General features: G+C 54.1%; 1 protein-coding gene and 2 long non-coding RNA genes across 3 annotated transcripts in view; 1 reads left to right on the plus strand and 2 right to left on the minus strand.

Moving 5' to 3' along the window:
- The window catches only part of DNAH2 (dynein axonemal heavy chain 2), a 104,101-nt gene that overhangs the window by 77,131 nt on the left and 9,334 nt on the right, over nt 1-17,636 (plus strand). The window contains exons 61-75 of the mRNA XM_013981316.3: nt 1,531-1,741; nt 1,945-2,061; nt 2,232-2,373; nt 3,215-3,384; nt 3,526-3,642; nt 12,582-12,746; nt 13,621-13,746; nt 13,858-14,006; nt 14,080-14,146; nt 14,269-14,419; nt 14,661-14,809; nt 14,995-15,128; nt 15,277-15,421; nt 15,537-15,736; nt 17,312-17,438. Of these exons, the coding sequence (XP_013836770.3) occupies nt 1,531-1,741; nt 1,945-2,061; nt 2,232-2,373; nt 3,215-3,384; nt 3,526-3,642; nt 12,582-12,746; nt 13,621-13,746; nt 13,858-14,006; nt 14,080-14,146; nt 14,269-14,419; nt 14,661-14,809; nt 14,995-15,128; nt 15,277-15,421; nt 15,537-15,736; nt 17,312-17,438 (2,170 nt within the window). The remainder of the gene's footprint in view (nt 1-1,530; nt 1,742-1,944; nt 2,062-2,231; nt 2,374-3,214; nt 3,385-3,525; nt 3,643-12,581; nt 12,747-13,620; nt 13,747-13,857; nt 14,007-14,079; nt 14,147-14,268; nt 14,420-14,660; nt 14,810-14,994; nt 15,129-15,276; nt 15,422-15,536; nt 15,737-17,311; nt 17,439-17,636) is intronic.
- Nucleotides 498-9,412, minus strand: LOC110256110 (uncharacterized). Its single transcript, XR_014821823.1, has 5 exons — nt 9,241-9,412; nt 7,489-7,685; nt 7,004-7,138; nt 4,045-4,374; nt 498-2,485 (listed from the first exon to the last, which is right to left on the minus strand). It is a non-coding gene; the product is annotated as an uncharacterized LOC110256110 (long non-coding RNA).
- LOC146398388 (uncharacterized) lies at nt 12,406-15,393 on the minus strand. The gene is made up of 3 exons (XR_014821825.1): nt 14,305-15,393; nt 13,516-14,113; nt 12,406-13,309 (listed from the first exon to the last, which is right to left on the minus strand). It is a non-coding gene; the product is annotated as an uncharacterized LOC146398388 (long non-coding RNA).

Here is a 17,636-nt window from a genome sequence, read left to right on the forward strand (position 1 = left end):
GCGTTGCCATGAGCTGTGGTGTAGGTTGCAGACGCGGCTCGGATCCCGCGTTGCTGTGGCTCTGGCGTAGGCTGGCAGCTACAGCTCCCATTAGACCCCTAGCCTGGGAACCTCCATATGCCGCGGGAGCGGCCCAAGAAATAGCAACAACAACAACAAAAAAGACAAAAGACCAAAAAAAATAATAATAATAATTTGCTTTGAAGGATATAAGAGAAATGTAAGGGGACTTCCCATTGCAGCGCAGCAGAAACGAATCCAACTAGGAACCGTGGGGTTATGGGTTTGAGCCCTGGCCTTACTCAGTGGGTTAAGGATCCAGCACTGCTGTGGCTGTGGCATAGGTCAGCAGCTGTAGCTCCTATTTGACCCCTAGCCTGAGAACCTCCATATGCTGCAGGTGTGGCCCTGCAAAGCAAAAAAAAAAAAAAAAAAAAGAGCGAGAGAGAGAGAGAGAGAGAGAGAGAGAGAGAGAGAAATGTAAAAAAACCCCCTCATTTATTAGATTTAGTATTTTAATCTAGGTGAAGAAAAAGCCTTTTGTAATAAATACTGATGACCAATATTAATTTGTTCATTTAACGTGTGTTTTGAGCACCTGCTGTGTGCCGGGCACTATTCCGGGTACTCATAATATATATACCATCGACAAAATAGAGTCCTTGGGGTTCCCTGGTGGCTCAGCGGGCTAAGGATCCAGCATCATCATTGCTGGGGCTCTGGTTGCTGCTCTGGTGCAGGTTTGATCCCTGGCCCAGGAATTTTCATAAGCCACAGGAGCAGCCACAAAAATAAATGAAGTGAAATGAAATTTGATTCCATCAGTGAGAACATTTAAAAAAAATCAAATAAAGTCCTTGCCTTTCCTGGGTACATGGGCTCACATCCTGTTTACTGTCCCCAGTCCCTGTGCTAAGTTACCCTTTACGTGCGTTTTCTTACTTAGTCCAGAAAACAACCCCGCAGAGACATTCTTTTCTTGGCTGGTGCAGTGTTAAAACGTGTGGAACGAGTTGCCAACATTTAAAACGTGAGAGCCTTGGAAAAATCCAGATTTCCAGCCTCTTAAAAAATCAGAAATTGTGGCAGTACTGAGCCCACATTCATTCTCAAAGGGAAAATAAAAAACCAGGCTGGAGCCCAGCGACGGCCGCCCCCTTGGAAGAGGTTTGTGTTTTCTGGTTCATCGCAGCCCCCCTGCCTGCTGCACAGCGGGGGACGGTGGCGGAGTCTCAAGTAGGGAAGTAGTGTGATGAAAACAGTAGCTAGCAAGCTCCTTCTGACAGCGTGTGTGGTGACAGTGGTGCGTAGAATAAATCCGAAGGACAAGAGTCTGGAAGCAGGAAGACCAGTTGGGAGGCTGTCGGCAAGGATCCAGGCAGGAAATGATAAAACTCTGACTAGGGAGGTGGTGGTGGTGGCAACAGGCAGGCAGGCAGGGACCGGAGCCGCGCTGGGAGGGGAGACTGTGGGCCTCTCCTTCCCGGGGGCCCAGCCCCCCCAGGCACCTCTCCCTACTCGGTCCCCCAGGTTGCTGGCAGAGAAGCGGCAGGAGCTGCTGGACCAGGCCAATAAGCTGCGGACCGGGTTGTTTAAGATCGATGAAACCAGGGAAAAGGTGGAAGTGATGTCGCTGGAGCTGGAGGATGCCAAGAAAAAGGTGGCCGAGTTCCAGAAGCAGTGTGAGGAGTACCTGGTCATCATTGTGCAGCAGAAGCGGGAGGCGGATGAGCAGCAGAAGGTGCCCCCGCCCAGCACGGGTCCTGCCCCTCGCACCCCCTGCTCCCCGCAGACGGGGGGCAGAGGCTTGCCCGCCTCCACCGCCGTCACCAAGGCGGGGGCTGCGTGGTCCATGCCTCACGTTTTCTTTAGCCTTCTCTTTCATCGTTACCAGCTGCTTTTGCTCAAGGTGCAGGCAAACCCTCATCTTCTTTTCATCCCCAGGCCGTCACAGCCAATAGTGAGAAGATTGCGATTGAGGAAGTCAAGTGCCAGGCCCTGGCTGACAATGCCCAGAAGGATCTAGAAGAGGCATTGCCAGCCCTGGAAGAGGCCATGCGGGTACAGGGACTGGAGGGAGGGCTCAGGAGGGGAATGGGGCTGCCTTCTTTGTTCTTCAAGTCCTTGGAGAGGTGGGGACAAGAGGGCGCTGCAGCTGGGTCCTGTCTCCATCAAGGACCGGTCTGGCCCCTTGAGCTGATTCTGCTCCCCAAGTTCATCTCTTTCCCCAGGCCCTGGAGTCTCTGAACAAGAAGGATATCGGAGAGATCAAGTCTTACGGACGGCCGCCTGCCCAAGTGGAGATGGTGTTGCAGGCAGTCATGATTCTCCGAGGCAATGAGCCCACCTGGGCAGAGGCCAAGCGGCAGCTGGGTAAGCTAGGGAGCCGCCCGTCCACCCCATGTTCTTAATCATCAGCTGGGCATCAGGCGCTCGGAGAGACAGAGACGGATGGGGCTTTGCATCACCCTCAGCAGCACAGAGCCTGGTGGGGAAGAGAAGGCCTAAGTACCAGTGAAGTTTCTTTGGTCGTAAGCAACAGAAATGATGGTCTTAGCTTAAGGGAGAAAGAGAGAGAGAGAGAGAGCGGTGGTGATACAGATGCAGGGAAGTATCACAGAGTCCGAGGACAAGCATGCCTTTGCTCGCCCACCCCTAAAATGACAAGCATCTGAAAAGGGGAAACAATAAAACATCTGTTTTGGTTATTTGTCTGGCTACTCCCCCCGGCATGCAGGAGTTCCCAGGCCAGGGATCGAACCCCTCTGAATGTGCACCATAACAGCAACCTGTGCCACAGTGGCGACAATGCTGGATGCTTAACCTGTTAGGCCACCAGGGAACTCCTGTTTTATTCTTCCGATCTTTTTCTGCCCTGAGTTCCGTTTTAGAATGTAGCCAGTAAGCTGTAACTTGGTGACCCCCTTCCCTCGAAGAAGGTGCAAAGCCTCTAGAAGCGTGGTGTGGGGCACGGTCAGGCTGAGGATGCTTAAGACGCGTGATGGGAGATGAGGCTGGGAAGCTTGTGGAGGCCCTGGGAGCTCGAGGTCTAGAGAAGGGGGCAAGGTCAGCAGAAGGAACCTGGGGTGAGGCAGATATGCAGGCCTTGGGTACCGAGCCCTGGAAGCACTTAGCGGAGCCTGAGCAGAGGAGGCGAAGTCCCAGGAGGAGGGGGCAGCTCCCTCGGGCTGAGGCTCCCATCTTCGTGCCACAGGGGAACAGAACTTCATCAAGTCGCTGATCAACTTCGATAAAGACAATATCTCAGATAAGGTGCTGAAGAAAATCGGGGCCTACTGCGCCCAGCCCGACTTCCAGCCCGACATCATCGGCCGCGTGTCCCTGGCTGCCAAGTCCCTCTGCATGTGGGTTCGGGCCATGGAGGTAAGCGGTGGGGTGCGGGCGGCAAGCAGTGAGCCTGGCCTGGGGAGGCTGCAGAGGCCCCAGGAGAAAGCCGGGGCGGGTGAGGAAGCCCCAGGGGTGAGTGGGTGGTGGGTGAAGAGGTGCCCGGCTGTCTCCCTGCAGCTGTACGGGCGGCTGTACCGGGTGGTGGAGCCCAAGCGCGTCCGCCTGAACGCTGCGTTGGCCCAGCTTCAGGAGAAGCAGGCAGCCCTGGCCGAGGCCCAGGAGAAGCTGCGCGAGGTGAGCCTCATGCCCTCGTTTGCAGGGTGTCCCCCTCCAGCTGCCGTTTCCGGAACGCTTGGTGACCGGCTAACTCTACTCCCCGGTGCCTCGCAGTCTTGCCTGCCTCCCACTCTGTGCCTTGTTTACACCGGCCGCCTCTGGCTCAGAAAGCTAAGCCGAAGGCAGAGGCACCCGGGCCACTGTCCCCAGGGAGCCCTGGAGCCGGCAATGCCTCTCATCCTGCGGTAGGTCCTTAGGAGATGGATCCTGAGATATTAACTGATGAAATCCGTGCGGCAAATGGGTCTTTGCTGGGGGATGGGGCAGGGTGTCACCATCCCCACTCAGCCAGGAGGAGGGGGAGGGCTTTAAGCCTGGGGGAGCGGATGGGGTCGCCCCGAGGTAGAGAGGGTTACCTACCGTGAGCTGGCTAGACGATCCAGAGGTGAGCTCCTTCCTACAAGGTAAGTGCACGAGTAACCCTCCAACGAGACAAAATCTCAGTGCTGCTTATCGAGAGTTTAAAATTCTTCCAGTCTGTCATTGATTGATAGGCAGTATAAACACATCCACATGGTTTGCAATTCAGAAGGCACAGCGGCGTATCCAGTAAGAGCTGTCCCTGCAGCGTGCCGGGCCGCGGACGGCCAGACTTTGGTTTCTTTCACCATTTCCCTTTTGATGGACGTATTCATTGTTTCCAACTTTTTAATCTTTGATTGCCCTCCACGTTGGTTGATGTGTCTTCAGCTGTATGGAAAGTTTACATTTTTATGTCGTCAAGGCTGGCCATGACAGGAGTTCCCGTGGTGGCGCAGGGGTTAACGAATCCGACTAGGAACCATGAGGTTGCGGGTTCGATCGCTGGCCTCGCTCAGTGGGTTAAGGATCCAGCATTGCCCTGAGCTGTGGTGTAGGTCAAAGACACAGCTTGGATTCCGTGTGGCTGTGGCTGTGGCGTAGGCCGGTGGCTACAGCTCCGATTAGACCCCTAGCCTGGGAACTTCCGTACGCCACGGGTGCGGCCCTAGGCAAAAAAAGACAAAAATAAAATAAAATAAAAACTGGCTACAACCATTTGAAAACCTTTTAACCGACCCAACCGTAGAGAACATTCAAGTCCACCTTCGTCAGATGGGACGAGGAGCCCAAGGTTTAGTGAGATTGAGTGGCCCGCTGGCTACTGATGGAGCCGGGGCTGGAACCCACGCCGCCCGGCTCCAAGCCCCAGCCCCACCAGCGCTCATCGTGATCTCCAGCTCCTCTGAAGTCATCACTCTCACTCTCTCCTTTTCACCAGTACATAATCACAGTTCTGGCCATCCATTCGGAAAGGTTTCTCACCCCTGGAGGAATCATATTCTGGACCAAATAATTAGGGGTTGTTCCCCTCCCATGTGAAAAAAATGGACCTGCAAGGTCAGCTGCTTACAGCGTCATTCGCTGCACGGATGTCTGCAGAGCACCTAACGTTAGGTCCCACCTTGAGGACCCTACTGAGAGGAGCAAGCAGAGAACCACTATTCCTCCTTTGTTACTGAAAGGGCGGCCAAGTGTAAGCTCTAAAGGCACCTTTTAATGGAACCTCGGAACCCCGCAAGCTTAGCTGCCTTGCTTGCAGATAGCTCCGTGCCGATGCTGAGCTGCATCCCAGGCCAACTAAGAATCTCTGCTAGAGCCTGGAAATGAGTGGTTTGAAACTTTCCCCATCAGGAGTTCCTGTCATGGCTCAGTGTTAACAAGTCTGACTGGCATCCACGAGGATGCAGGTCTGATCCCTGCCCTTGCTCAGTGGGTTAAGGATCTGGCATTGCTGTGAGCTGTGGTGTAGGTCGCAGACGTGGCTCGGATCTGGCGTTGCCATGGCTCTGGTGTAGGCTGGCGGCTACAGCTCTGAGTTCACCCCTAGCCTGGGAACCTCTATATGCCATGGGTATGGCCCCAAAAAAGAAAAAAAAGATGCTTTCCCCATCAGAGCCACCTAGAGGTGGGAAAGCCTGAAGGTAGCACTAGAGTTCTGCTAAGAGGCCAGTAGACCAAGTATATTGCATATCAATCCAAGTCTTGGGTAAAGAGTTTTAACCATTTGCTGGGAGCTCTGAAAAGTTATTTTCCCAGGGTATGCAGCAAGGGTCAGGAACCACTGGCTTAGAAATTATCCTGGAAATTATCCCAAATGGGTCACAACAGGATCTTTAATTTTAATTTTTTTTCTTTTTAGGGCTGCACTGCAGGCATATGGAGGTTCCCAGGCTAAGGGTCGAATTGGAGCTGCAGTCACAGGCCTATGCCACAGCCCCAGCAACACCAGATCTGAGCTGCATCTGCGACCTGTGCTGCAGCTTGTGGCCACCCCAAATCATTAATCCACCGAGCGAGGCCAGGCATCAAACCCGATACTAGTCGAGTTCTTAACCAGCTGAGCCACAATGGGAACTCCCAGAATAGGATCTTAATCCACTGAAGTACTCTTAATTTATTTTGATGGCTGTGCCCACAGTATATGGAAGTTCCCACGCCAGGGATTGAACCCGAGCCGCTGCAGTCAGGTTCTTAACCCACTATGCCATAGCAGGAAGGCCCCTGCAGTGCTCTTAACTAAGGCCACCCTTGCAGACCACACCTTTCCTCTGCCCAAGCTCAGTTCTCTAGAAATCTCCCTGCTTCACACATCCTGCCTCTGTAGAAACAGCCACTCACCCAAAGCTACAGCCACCTGCCAAGGTCAGAATAACACAGGTTGGTTTAAAAACTTTCACTCAGGCTGCAGAGGTTAAAAGTCAACCACACAGGAATTAAAACCCACCAGGCCTAATGTGAGTCTCTACAGATCACCTAGCTCAAAACACCCGTTCACACCCAAAGCCTGCCCAGGAACCCCCAGCCCCACAAGAAGCTTCTCAGGGGGTTTTCTGGTCTGCAAATATGTATACTCCTAAAGGGATCTGAGCCCTGGAGTTCCCATCGTGGCTCAGTGGTTAACGAATCCGACTAGGAACCATAAGGTTGTGGGTTCCATCTCTGGCCTCGCTCAGCCAGTTAAGGATCCGGTGTTGCCGTGAGCTGTGGTGTAGGTCGCAGACACTGCTCGGATCCCGTGTGACTGTGGCTGTGGCTGTGGCCGGCAGAGACAGCTCCAATTCGACCCCTAGCCTGGGAACCTCCATGTGCCGCGGGTGTGACCCTAAAAAAAAAAAAAAAGGCTAAGGGGATTTGAGCCTTAACAGTCTTCCTCTATGCCCGAGTTCTAAACAAATTGAGAAACAAAACAAAAGGCATGTGGCCCGAATATCATAGTTAAAGGCCTGGTTGGAGGATGTGGCTGACATCTCTGAGCAAGTGGCCCCCCTGTAGTGACCATATCTGCAGAGGGACTTACCCGGTCTAAGACATTGCTGGGGGGGCAGGTGCGAGTGGGACACAAGTCACCCCTAAAAAGAAAGGGCCTGAGTTCAATGGAGCATTCCCAGTTCATTCTTCCCAGTTCTACCAATCAGATCGGTCGCCAGCTCCCCTGAAGAGGTGAGGAAAAGTCCTAGAGGAAGCCTTCCAACGCACAAGGGAAAGACCACGACAAAGTCGTAACAAGGCACGACCCCAGCGGAAGAAACAAACCCAGAGAAAATGCAGGTTACAGAGAAAAACTTGGAAAAGCAGACCTTATTGGTCTCACCAGAGAGAATGATTAACGAAGAGATGACATTGGCAGATCTAAAATAGGGTGATAAAAGTCCAAACACAGAAAAGAGAAGAATTCTGGGGAATTTAAAATTGATCAAAGTATGACCTTTGGAAGAAGGATGAGAGGACAGGGTCAAAGAATATAACACAGGAGTTCTAGTTGTGGCTCAGCAGTTAACGAACCTGACTGGCATCCGTGAGGACGCAGGTTGGATCCCTGGCCTCGTTCACTGGGTTAAGGATCCGGTGTTGCCGTGAGCTGTGGTGTAGGTCACAGAGGTGGCTCAGATCCCAAGTTGCTGTGACTGTGGTGTAGGCTGGCAGCCGTAGCCCCAGTTTGACCCCTAGCCTGGGAACCGCCATACGCTGTGGGTACAGCCCTATAAAGACAGAAAGACAGAAAGAAAAAAAAAAAAAAAAAAAAACACAAAAATCAAAAACAGAAACAGAAGCAGGAGAGAGAGATGAGACACAATCGAACCCCTAAGAATTTCTGAAAGTGAAAGCATATGATCAGGGCTTAATAGAAAGAGTGTCTAACAACCAGTTCAGCACACACAGTGACCTGTCAGAATGTGCCTCAGCCGCAAACAGCTCAGCCAGTCGCCCGGGTCACCCCGGACACCAGCACGGGTCACAGTAACACTGATGCTGTTTGTTGGCATTTGACCTTTACAATCAGCCTGAAGACAGAGCACGGAAGACCGCATGTGGTTTCTGAATCCGAGTGCTGTCAGCCTCGACAATATCAAAATAGAGAACAGCCTAATAAAACTAGGGAGGGGAGGAGTTTCTGTTGTTGCTCAGTGGCTTTACAACCCAACGTTGTCTCCGGGAGGATGTGGGTTGGATCCCTGACCTTGCTCAGTGGGTTAAGGATCCAGCGTTACCACAAGCTGTGGTGTGGGAGGCTTACGGGATGCGGGTCGGATCCGCATGCAGCTGCAGCTCCAGTTTGACCTCTAGACCAGGAACCTCCATACGCCACAGGTGTGGCTGTGAAAAGAAAAAAAAAAGTTGGGAAGTGGATAGAGGTGAGGGTTGAGGGAAAGACGGCAGTGCTTTTGCAGTAGATAAAATGCAGGTTGTTTGGGGTTGTGGTTTTTTGTTTGTTTTGGCTGCGCCCGGAGCACATGTGGAAGTTCCTGGGCCAGGGATTAAACCTGCACCACAGCGGCACCCAAGCCCCAGCGACGACAACGCCGGATCCTTAACCCACTAAGCCACAGAGGAACTCCCTAAAATGCAGCTTAACACGTTATTCAGAGCTTTAAAGGAAGCCAGCAGAGGAGAGAAGACTCTTAGGAGTAGAGAGAAAGGGACGTTGGCGCGGAGATGTTAGGAAATCACATCTTCATCTGTCACAGCATAGTCAGTAGGGACAGTCTAAAGTGGATACACCAGGAAAACAGCAACGCTGCCGCTACCTGCAGTATCCGTAGAGGATGCGCTGGAAGGACAGTAAAGAAACAGGTTCCAGTGGCAGCTTCAAGAAGGAAGCTGGGTGGAGGCAGAGCAGGGGTGGGAGGAAGACTTTTCATGCTCTTATTACGCCTCTTGAATCTTTAAGTTACTTATTCACGAAGTACACAACAGTAGAATGGAAAAGAAAGAGCAGCATCCAGATGTGCTCACGCACGTACAAGGCCATTCGTCCCAGCGTCGTTAACGACAGAAAGTGCCGGGGAGACACATACGTCTGTCAGTCGGGGACTCGTCATATAAGTGATGGTTCCAATCAGTTCAGCTTGACAAGAACGGATTTTGGAGACAAGTGAAAAAATAGGAAAGTTCAAGACAGTGTTATTGAATGTTACCATTTATCTTTTTGGAAAAAAAAAATCATCCATTCAAGAAATATCGATTGAGTGCTCGCCACTTTTGTAGGTGTGACGACTCCATTGAGGGGTACGGCGCTGCCCTCACAGCGCTTACCCTTTCTTTACTGCTGACGGACCGTCTGGACAGCTGCACCAGGAAATGGTGACAGAGGAGGTTCCCTCTCGGGCCGGGCCTCGAGCCTGGGGTCAGCGGTGGGAGGAAGCCAGACCCTTCGCTGGACACACTTTTGTTCCTTTAGAATGTTGATTCATGAGAAACGCCGTTACTATTCAAAAAAGACAGAGATGGGAAAAACATTTTTAAAAAAAGATTAAGATGATGTCAAGTGTGATAATGGTGTTATAATTATGTCTTTTTTTTTTTTTTTTTGGTCTTTTTAGGGCCGCACCTGCAGCATATGGAGGTTCTCGGGCTAGGGGTCCAATCGGAGCTGTAGCTGCCGGCCTGTGCCAGAGCCACAGCAACGCCAGATCCTTAACCCACTGAGCGAGGCCGGGGATCGAACCCACAACCTCATGGTTCCTAGTCGGATTCGCTTCCACTTCGCCACGATGGGAACTCCTTTAATTTAAAAGATTAAGGGAGTTTGCTTGTGTTGCAGCAGGTTAAGGATCTGGCATTGTCACTGGAGATGCTCAGGTCACTGGTGTGGGTTGGATCCCTGGCCTGGGAACTTCCACATACTGTGGTCATGGTCAAAAAGAAAGATCAAAACTGTAAAAAGTTAAAAACTGAATATATAGATTTTAAATGGTGGCATAAGGATAATATTTAGACATATGGAGGTACTTAGCAGAAGAAATAAAAAGAGTAATGGTTAAAAAATAATTTGCGGAGTCCCTGTCGTGGCTCAGCAGAAACGAATCTGACTAGCATCCCTGAGGATACAGGTTCAATCCCTGGCCTTGTTCAAGGGTTAAGGATCTGGCATTGCCGTGAGCTGTGGTGTAGGTCACAGACATGACTCAGATCTGAAATGGCTGTGGCTGTGGTGTAGGCCGGCAGCTACAGCTCTGATTTGACCCCTAGCCTGGGAACCTCCATATGCTACAGGTGCGGCCCTACACACACACACACACACACACATTTGCTATTGAAGAATGGGACTGAATAGGGAAGGTGGGCTAGAGGACTGTTACTTCTCATTATAACTCCTTTATATTATTTAGTGTCTCTAACCTTGTGCGTATATTTCTTGCATAAAAGATGGCAACAGTGATGACAACACCACATGCAAAATAAATAATGAACTATAGAACTGTCACATGGTCTGGGCTGGCTGCCTCCCCAGAGACCAGTCTCCATGGGAAGCCAAATTATAATCAGAGTGTGGCTGCTGAGCATGACCTCAGCGCAGGGAGGTGGTCACGTGAACACGATGACAGGTGTCATGCAGTCAAGACTACTGGATGCTTGGGCCTCCACTGGGGTTAAACCCGACTCGTGTGTGGGGCCAGGGCACCCTCCCCCCAAGCCCCCAGCCAGTGTTTCCTCTGAGGGGCCCAGCTGATCACCCAGTGACACAGTCTTTCTTTATATGCTAATGCCTTCTAACAGATTACTACAAGGCTTGACCTAAAAGCTGTCCTGTCGCTCAGTGGTGACATTTTGTTTTGTTTGTTTTTTAGGGCTACACCTGTGGCATATGGAAGTTCCCAGGCCAGGGGTCAAACTGGAGCTGCAGCTGCCAGGCTACACCACAGCCACAGCAATGTCAGATCCAAGCTGCATCTGCAAACTGCACCGCAGCTCACAGCTGGGCCAAGGATTGAATGTGAGTCCTCATGAATACCTGTCAGGTTCGTGAACTCTGAGCCACAAGGGGAACTCCAGCGGTGACGTTTTGAATATTCCTTGGAGGGAGTTCCCTTGTGGCACAGCAAGTTAAAGACCTGGTGTTGTCACTGCAGCGGCTTGGGTGGCTGCTCTGCCGTGGCATGGGTTCAATCCCTGGCCCGGAAACTTCCGCATGCTGCAGGTGGGTGTGGCCAAAAAAGTATATTCCTTGGAGAGATACTGATCCCATTTCCAAGTTCTCAGAGGTCAACCTCAATGGTTAGGCCCAGGTACCTGCTAGGCATTGTGCCACAACCCACATTTATCTGACAGCAACCCAGATGAAGCTCGCTTGGTGAAGCAGGGCAAGGATCAGAAAGCGCTTTGCACTACTGCATGCTGCCTGTCTCAGCAGGGGTGGCAGCAGGAATGGGAACTAATGTTTATCACGTGTGTGGCAGGCACTTAGTATAATGCCAGCCCATGTCTTTCCCTGAAAAGAACAGGCAACACAGCGTGTTCACAGATGCAATTACTATTGGCTGATCAGGCACACATACAGGATCCTGGAAAAGACTCAGTTGTTTCCTTTATTCCTTCCAATTATTTTTCTTTTTTGGCCGTATCTGTGGCATATGGGACCAAATCCTGCAGCTGAGACCTATGTTGCATCCTTAACCCACTGCACCACAAGGGAACTCTCTGGTCTTTTTTGTGAGTTTTTTCTTTTTTTCTTTTTAGGGCCACACCTGCAGCATATGGAAATTCCCAGGCTAGGGACTGAATCAGAGCTGCAGCTGCCACCTACGCCACAGCCACAGCAACGCCAGATCCAAGATGCATCTGCAGCCTACGCCACAGCTTCTGGCCACACCAGCTCCTTAACCTACTGATCGAGGCCAGGGATCGAACCCGTATCCTCACCCTCCGGGATTCTACATGGGGTTCTTAACCCGCTGAGCCACAACAGGAACTCCTGTTTGTTTGAAGTATCATTGATCTACACCCCACGCTAGTTCCTGGTGCACAACATAGCGATTTGGTATTTCTAAACATTACAAACGAGTCCTGGTGACGGAGGCCTCTTTAGGAGGTAAGGCTTTTGTCAGGTCCTGTTTTTGGTTGCGACTCTGGACCCAGGGTCTTTTTCTTGAATGGACTCCCTCTGCATCCCTCCACCAGCGCCTGGGTTCTTTCTAGCTTTTTCTTCCTCTCTCAAGGTGCAGCCTTAGGTGTGGCCCCTGGCGCAGAGTGGCAGGAGTTGCTGTGCTCTTTGGTCCTCTCTTACCAACATGTCCCATGTGCTTTAATAAGATACTGCAAGAGGTCCGTCTCCCACTCAGCCTTGAGTTCCATTCCCGAGTAGGTTCCAGGCTCAAGGCAAGAGGGATGAAGGGAGGGAAAGACATCCCGCCTTTTCACATGTGTTTGATCCTGTTTTTCTCTTCACAACCACCCAGTAGGGTCGGTGTTAATTGTTCCTTTTTTTTTTTTTTTTTTTTTTTTTGCACACTAGGAAACTGGGGTTCACAGAGATCATTTTACCCGAGGTCACAGAACCACAGCATGGCAGGCTGGTGATCTGCAGCCAGAAGAGTCTGGCCTCAAGCCCCATGTTTGACCCCCCGCCCCCCGCCCCGTACTCTGAATCCTCCCAGGTGGCCGAGAAATTGGAGATGCTGAAAAAACAGTACGATGAGAAGCTGGCCCAGAAGGAAGAGCTTCGCAAGAAGTCCGAGGAGATGGAGACAAAGCTGGCACGAGCCGGGATGCTGGTGTCCGGGTTGGCCGGCGAAAAGGCCCGATGGGAGGAGACGGTGAAGGTGAGATCGGTGGTCCCGCCCGGCTCTCCTTCGGCCCTGCCCACCGGGGCCAAGAGCCCCTATCCCGCTGAGGTTGAAGGACAGGCGGGGAAAATGGGGATGCTTGGGTGTAGGGACATCCAAGAGCAGGGTCTGGGAGTTCTTCCCCTCCCGCCCCACACCTGGTGAGATCAGTGGAAAGAGAGGCTTCCTGTGCCCCGAGAGGTCTGCTTCCAAGCTTAGGAAGGAGCGGGAAAGCACAACGCACCCGCTGCCCTGATGCAAGCTGATACAGGGCATCTTGTCTCTGCTTGCGGTGAACTCCTGGCCTTATCGTAGGGAGAAAGGAGTTCCTGGGAGTTCCTGTCACGGCTTAGTGGTAATGAACCCCACCGATATCCATGAGGACGTGGGTTCAATTCCTGGCCTCGCTCAGTGGCTTAAGGATCTGGCATTGCCGTGAGCTGTGGTGTAGGTCACAGACACAGCTTGGATACTGTGCTACTGTGGCTGTGATGTAGGCCAGAGGCTACAGCTCTGATTCGACCCTAGCCTGGGAACCTCCATGTGCCGCAGGTGTGGCCCTAAAAAGACAAAAGAAGATGAGGAACTCAAAAGCTGTGAGAGTAGGTTAGAGTTCCCAAGCACAAGGGTCTAGTAGAGGGTGAGACTGATCTAGACAGTGTCCAGAGGGAGCTCCCTGGTGACCTGGCAGTTAAGGATTTGGCATTGTCACTGCTGTGGCTCAGGCTTGATCCCCAGTCTGGGAACTTCTGTATGCCGAGGGTGCAGCCAAAAAAAAAAGGTAGTGTCCAGAGGAGAAGCCTTCAGAGCAGTCCATGTGCGTCCAGTGCTGGGGCCCCAGCAGCCGTCCCCCCCGCCCCACTGTCCCCAGGGCCTGGAGGAGGACCTGGGCTACCTGGTGGGAGACTGTCTGCTGGCCGCTGCCTTCCTGTCCTACATGGGGCCCTTCCTGACCAACTACCGGGATGAGATCGTCAACCAGATCTGGATCAGGAAGGTGCGCGGGGGCACAGGCGAGAGGTCGGACCTGTGGGGGTAACAGATGCCGGAAGGGGCCAGGGTGCTGGGCTCAGGCCTCCCAGCTGAAGCTTGGGCCCCCCTGCCCCAGATCCGGGAGCTGCAGGTTCCTTGCTCACCCCGCTTCACCTTCGATAACTTCCTGTCCAATCCCACCAAAGTTCGAGACTGGAACATCCAGGGCTTGCCCTCCGATGCCTTCTCCACCGAGAATGGCATCATCGTCACCCGTGGCAACAGGTAAGGACGCTGCTGGGGGCACGAGGCCCAGGAAGGGCGGAGCCCGGCTCCTGACTCCCGCCGCCTCCTTCAGGTGGGCGCTGATGATCGATCCTCAGGCCCAGGCCCTGAAATGGATCAAGAACATGGAAGGAAGCCAGGTAAACGGGGGTGATTAGACACCCCCTTAGATCCTCTGCCCAACCTGACTCCTCTGGTCCATGCTTAGGGCATCTCCCCCCGTGTCCTCAGCATTTCTTCCATTCCCCCCCTTGCTCTCCAGGGCCTACAGATCATCGACCTGCAGATGAGCGATTACCTTCGAATCCTGGAAGACGCCATCCAGTTTGGACACCCAGTGCTGCTCCAGAACGTGCAGGAGTATCTGGATCCCACACTCAACCCTGTGCTCAACAAATCCGTGGCTCGAATTGGTCAGGGCTTGGGCTTACTGTGGGGCCAGGCGTGGGGCAAGTCCCAGAGGCCAGCTGAGTAGAACACTTGGGAAGAAAGGGCTGGGTCTTTGGTGGTGTCCTCTACTGGCCTGTCCCTGCACTGAGGCAGCTCTGGGCTGGGGCTGTTAGGGCAGGGTACCAGATTCCGGTTGGGGAGCAACGGGTCAGCCCACACCTGGTCAGGTGGGGGTCCTTACCCGGGACCCTCCTGTGGGTGCAGGCGGCCGGCTGCTGATGCGCATTGGAGATAAGGAGGTGGAATACAATACCAGCTTCCGTTTCTACATCACCACCAAGCTCTCCAACCCGCACTACAGCCCAGAGACCTCCGCCAAGACCACCATTGTCAACTTTGCCGTCAAAGAACAGGTGGGCGGGGCTGACGCCTGCAACTAGGGTGAGTCGGGAAGGGCCATGGAGTCCGTGGAGTCCGGCAGGACTGAGCAAAAGGCTGAGATCGGGCAGCGGGGGCTGTGGGGCTTGAGCGGTGCAAAGGGGTGAAAGGGTGAAGGTGCCTGGAGTGGGATTCTCACCACGAGCCCTGGCCGTCTCAGGGCCTGGAGGCGCAGCTGCTGGGCATTGTGGTCCGGAAGGAGCGGCCGGAGCTGGAGGAGCAGAAGGACTCACTCGTCATCAATATCGCCGCTGGCAAGAGGAAGCTCAAAGAGCTAGAGGATGAGATCCTTCGGTGAGACCCTGCTTTTCCCCCACCCACGGCCCGCGGGTCTGCCCTCAGGCTCGACTAGAGCCCCGGGGGCTGATGAGGAGTCCCGCCCCCGTTGCGGCCCAGGACCCCTGAAACCCCTCGGTCGATGCGCCTCTCGGCTGCCCTTCAGGCTGCTCAATGAGGCCACAGGCTCCCTGCTAGACGACGTGCAGCTGGTGAACGCCCTGCGGACCTCCAAGATCACCGCCACCGAGGTGACCGAGCAGCTGGAGACCAGCGAAACCACGGAGATCAACATTGACCTGGCCCGCGAAGTGAGCGCCCGCCCCGCCGGGCCCCGCCCCGCCGGCCCGGGCCCCGCCCCAGGCCCCGCCCCGCCGGGCCCCGCCCCGCCCCCTCCGCCGGCCCTGACCCCCGCCCCCTCCGCAGGCCTACCGCCCCTGCGCCCAGCGGGCCTCCGTGCTGTTCTTCGTGCTCAACGACATGGGCCGCATCGACCCCATGTACCAGTTCTCGCTGGATGCCTACATCAGCCTCTTTATCCTCAGCATCGATAAGAGCCATCGCAGCAACAAGCTGGAGGACCGCATCGACTACCTGAACGAGTACCACACCTACGCTGTCTACAGGTCTGGGGCCTCGCCAGGACGCCAGTGGCTCTACTGCTGACCCTTCTTTTTTATTTATTTATTTTTTAATTTAGGGCCGCACGTGTGGCATATGGAGGTTCCCAGGCTAGGGGTCCGATGGGAGCCGCCGCTTCCGGCCTACGCCACAGCCACAGCAACACCTGATCCAAGGCGCATCTGCGACCTACACCGTGGCTCAGTGCAATGCCAGATCCTTAACCCACTGAGTGGGGCCACGGATCGAACCCTCATGGGTACTAGTCGGGTTGGTTGCTGGGGCCTGCTGATCCCTCTTGCCGCTTGTGCCTTGGTGCTGTCCCATGCCACCACTCATGGTCCCTGCTCTTCTCCTGTCCACTCGAGGTCACCCAGGGGCTGACTAGTCCCGCATTGCAGTGTATCTGGTCTTCAGGTCTCCCTTGAGCAGTAGCCTTGTGTCTGTTGGACCCGCACTTCTCAGAGGGTTACGTGCCCACGAGGCACTGGGAATCTTGTTCAAATGCAGACTGGGATTGCGTCAGTCTGGGCTGGGGCCTGGGAGCCTGCATTTCTAACAGGCTCCCAGGTGAAGCTGCCGTTCCTGGTCTGTGGCTCACACTGTGACTGGCCAGGTTCCTGACCTCTCTGCCCAGACAGCCCACAGACCCCTCCAGTTCAGCTTGTTTCGGATCAATCTCATTATCTTCCCTCTTCCTTTAGGGTCCACACTCCCAAGGGCCACCGGCACCCAAGCCAGACGCGGGCAGTCGTTCCTGACTCTCCGCTGTCCTCACCACTCTGCTCGCTCACCAGGTTTTGCTGGTGAATCTTTCTGCAGACTGTTCCTTGAGCCCCGGCTCTCCCCACTGCCTGCCTGCCCTTCAGTTCGGCCCCCATGGTCTTTCTTCCTGGGCTGCCCAAGGGGCCCCCAACAGGTCATTCTGCCTCCACATCTGTCCATCTCCAACCCATCCTTCTGCAGCCGCCAACACCAGCCTTTCAAATACTCGAGTCTGACCCACTACTCCCAGCTTAAGCTCTTCGGTGGTTGTGTCCAGTGCCTTGTGGCCAAGTCCTCTGTGCCTTGGCCGCCACCTGCCCTGCCGCCTCACCTTTCCCCTCCTCCCCCTGGACCCTGAGCGTGGCTGACTGCCTTGCACCACGGCGTGGCTGTACTCTGAGCATTCCCTGGCATCCGCTACTCTCCTCCTCATCCGAACCCCCCGGGAACTCACCCTGGGCAGCTCCTTTCCGGCAGGGCGGCCGCTGCCACCCTTGAACCCTTGACTGGGACTCATTGTGTCATATCCTAGCCAGCGGCCTCTTGCCTGTCCTCCCCACTCCACTTGACTTCCTCCGGGATGAACACTGGCCTTCTTCATCTTTGTGTCTTCAGGACCTGGCAGAGTAGGGTCCCATCAGTGTTGAGGAAACGGGACGTCCTCTCTTTAGTTCCCAGGATGCTCAGCTGTGGACAGGGGCTTTGGGTTAGGAGCTGATTAGGGGCCTGCTTCTGTGTGAGGCTCTGTGGTCTCTGGCCTTCACATAGTAAGCCTTCACGCTGAACTCCCTGCCCCCCACCCCATCTCCTCCCAGGTACACCTGCCGCACCCTTTTTGAGCGCCACAAGCTGCTGTTCAGTTTTCAGATGTGTGCCAAAATCCTGGAGACCTCTGGCAAACTCAACATGGACGAGTACAACTTCTTCCTACGTGGGGGTGTGGTGAGTTGGACAGAGGGCACATCCCGGGGACGGGTGGACAAGGCCGGGGGTGGGGGTGAGTATAACGAGGGCTCCAGACCCAGAGGGTAAGGCCCAAGGCTCTAGCAAGTGAGCGGAGGAAAACTGGCAGGAGCAGGTGCGTGACAAGCTGGGGGCAGCGGAGGGCCGGGGAGGGGGGTTGCTGCAGGGAGTGACTCA

This window comes from Sus scrofa, chromosome 12, assembly GCF_054392235.1.
Source record: "Sus scrofa isolate SSC_HxYL_T2T_F1_AM1 chromosome 12, Sscrofa_HxYL_maternal_Yorkshire_Landrace_v2.0, whole genome shotgun sequence".
NCBI lineage: Eukaryota > Metazoa > Chordata > Mammalia > Artiodactyla > Suidae > Sus > Sus scrofa.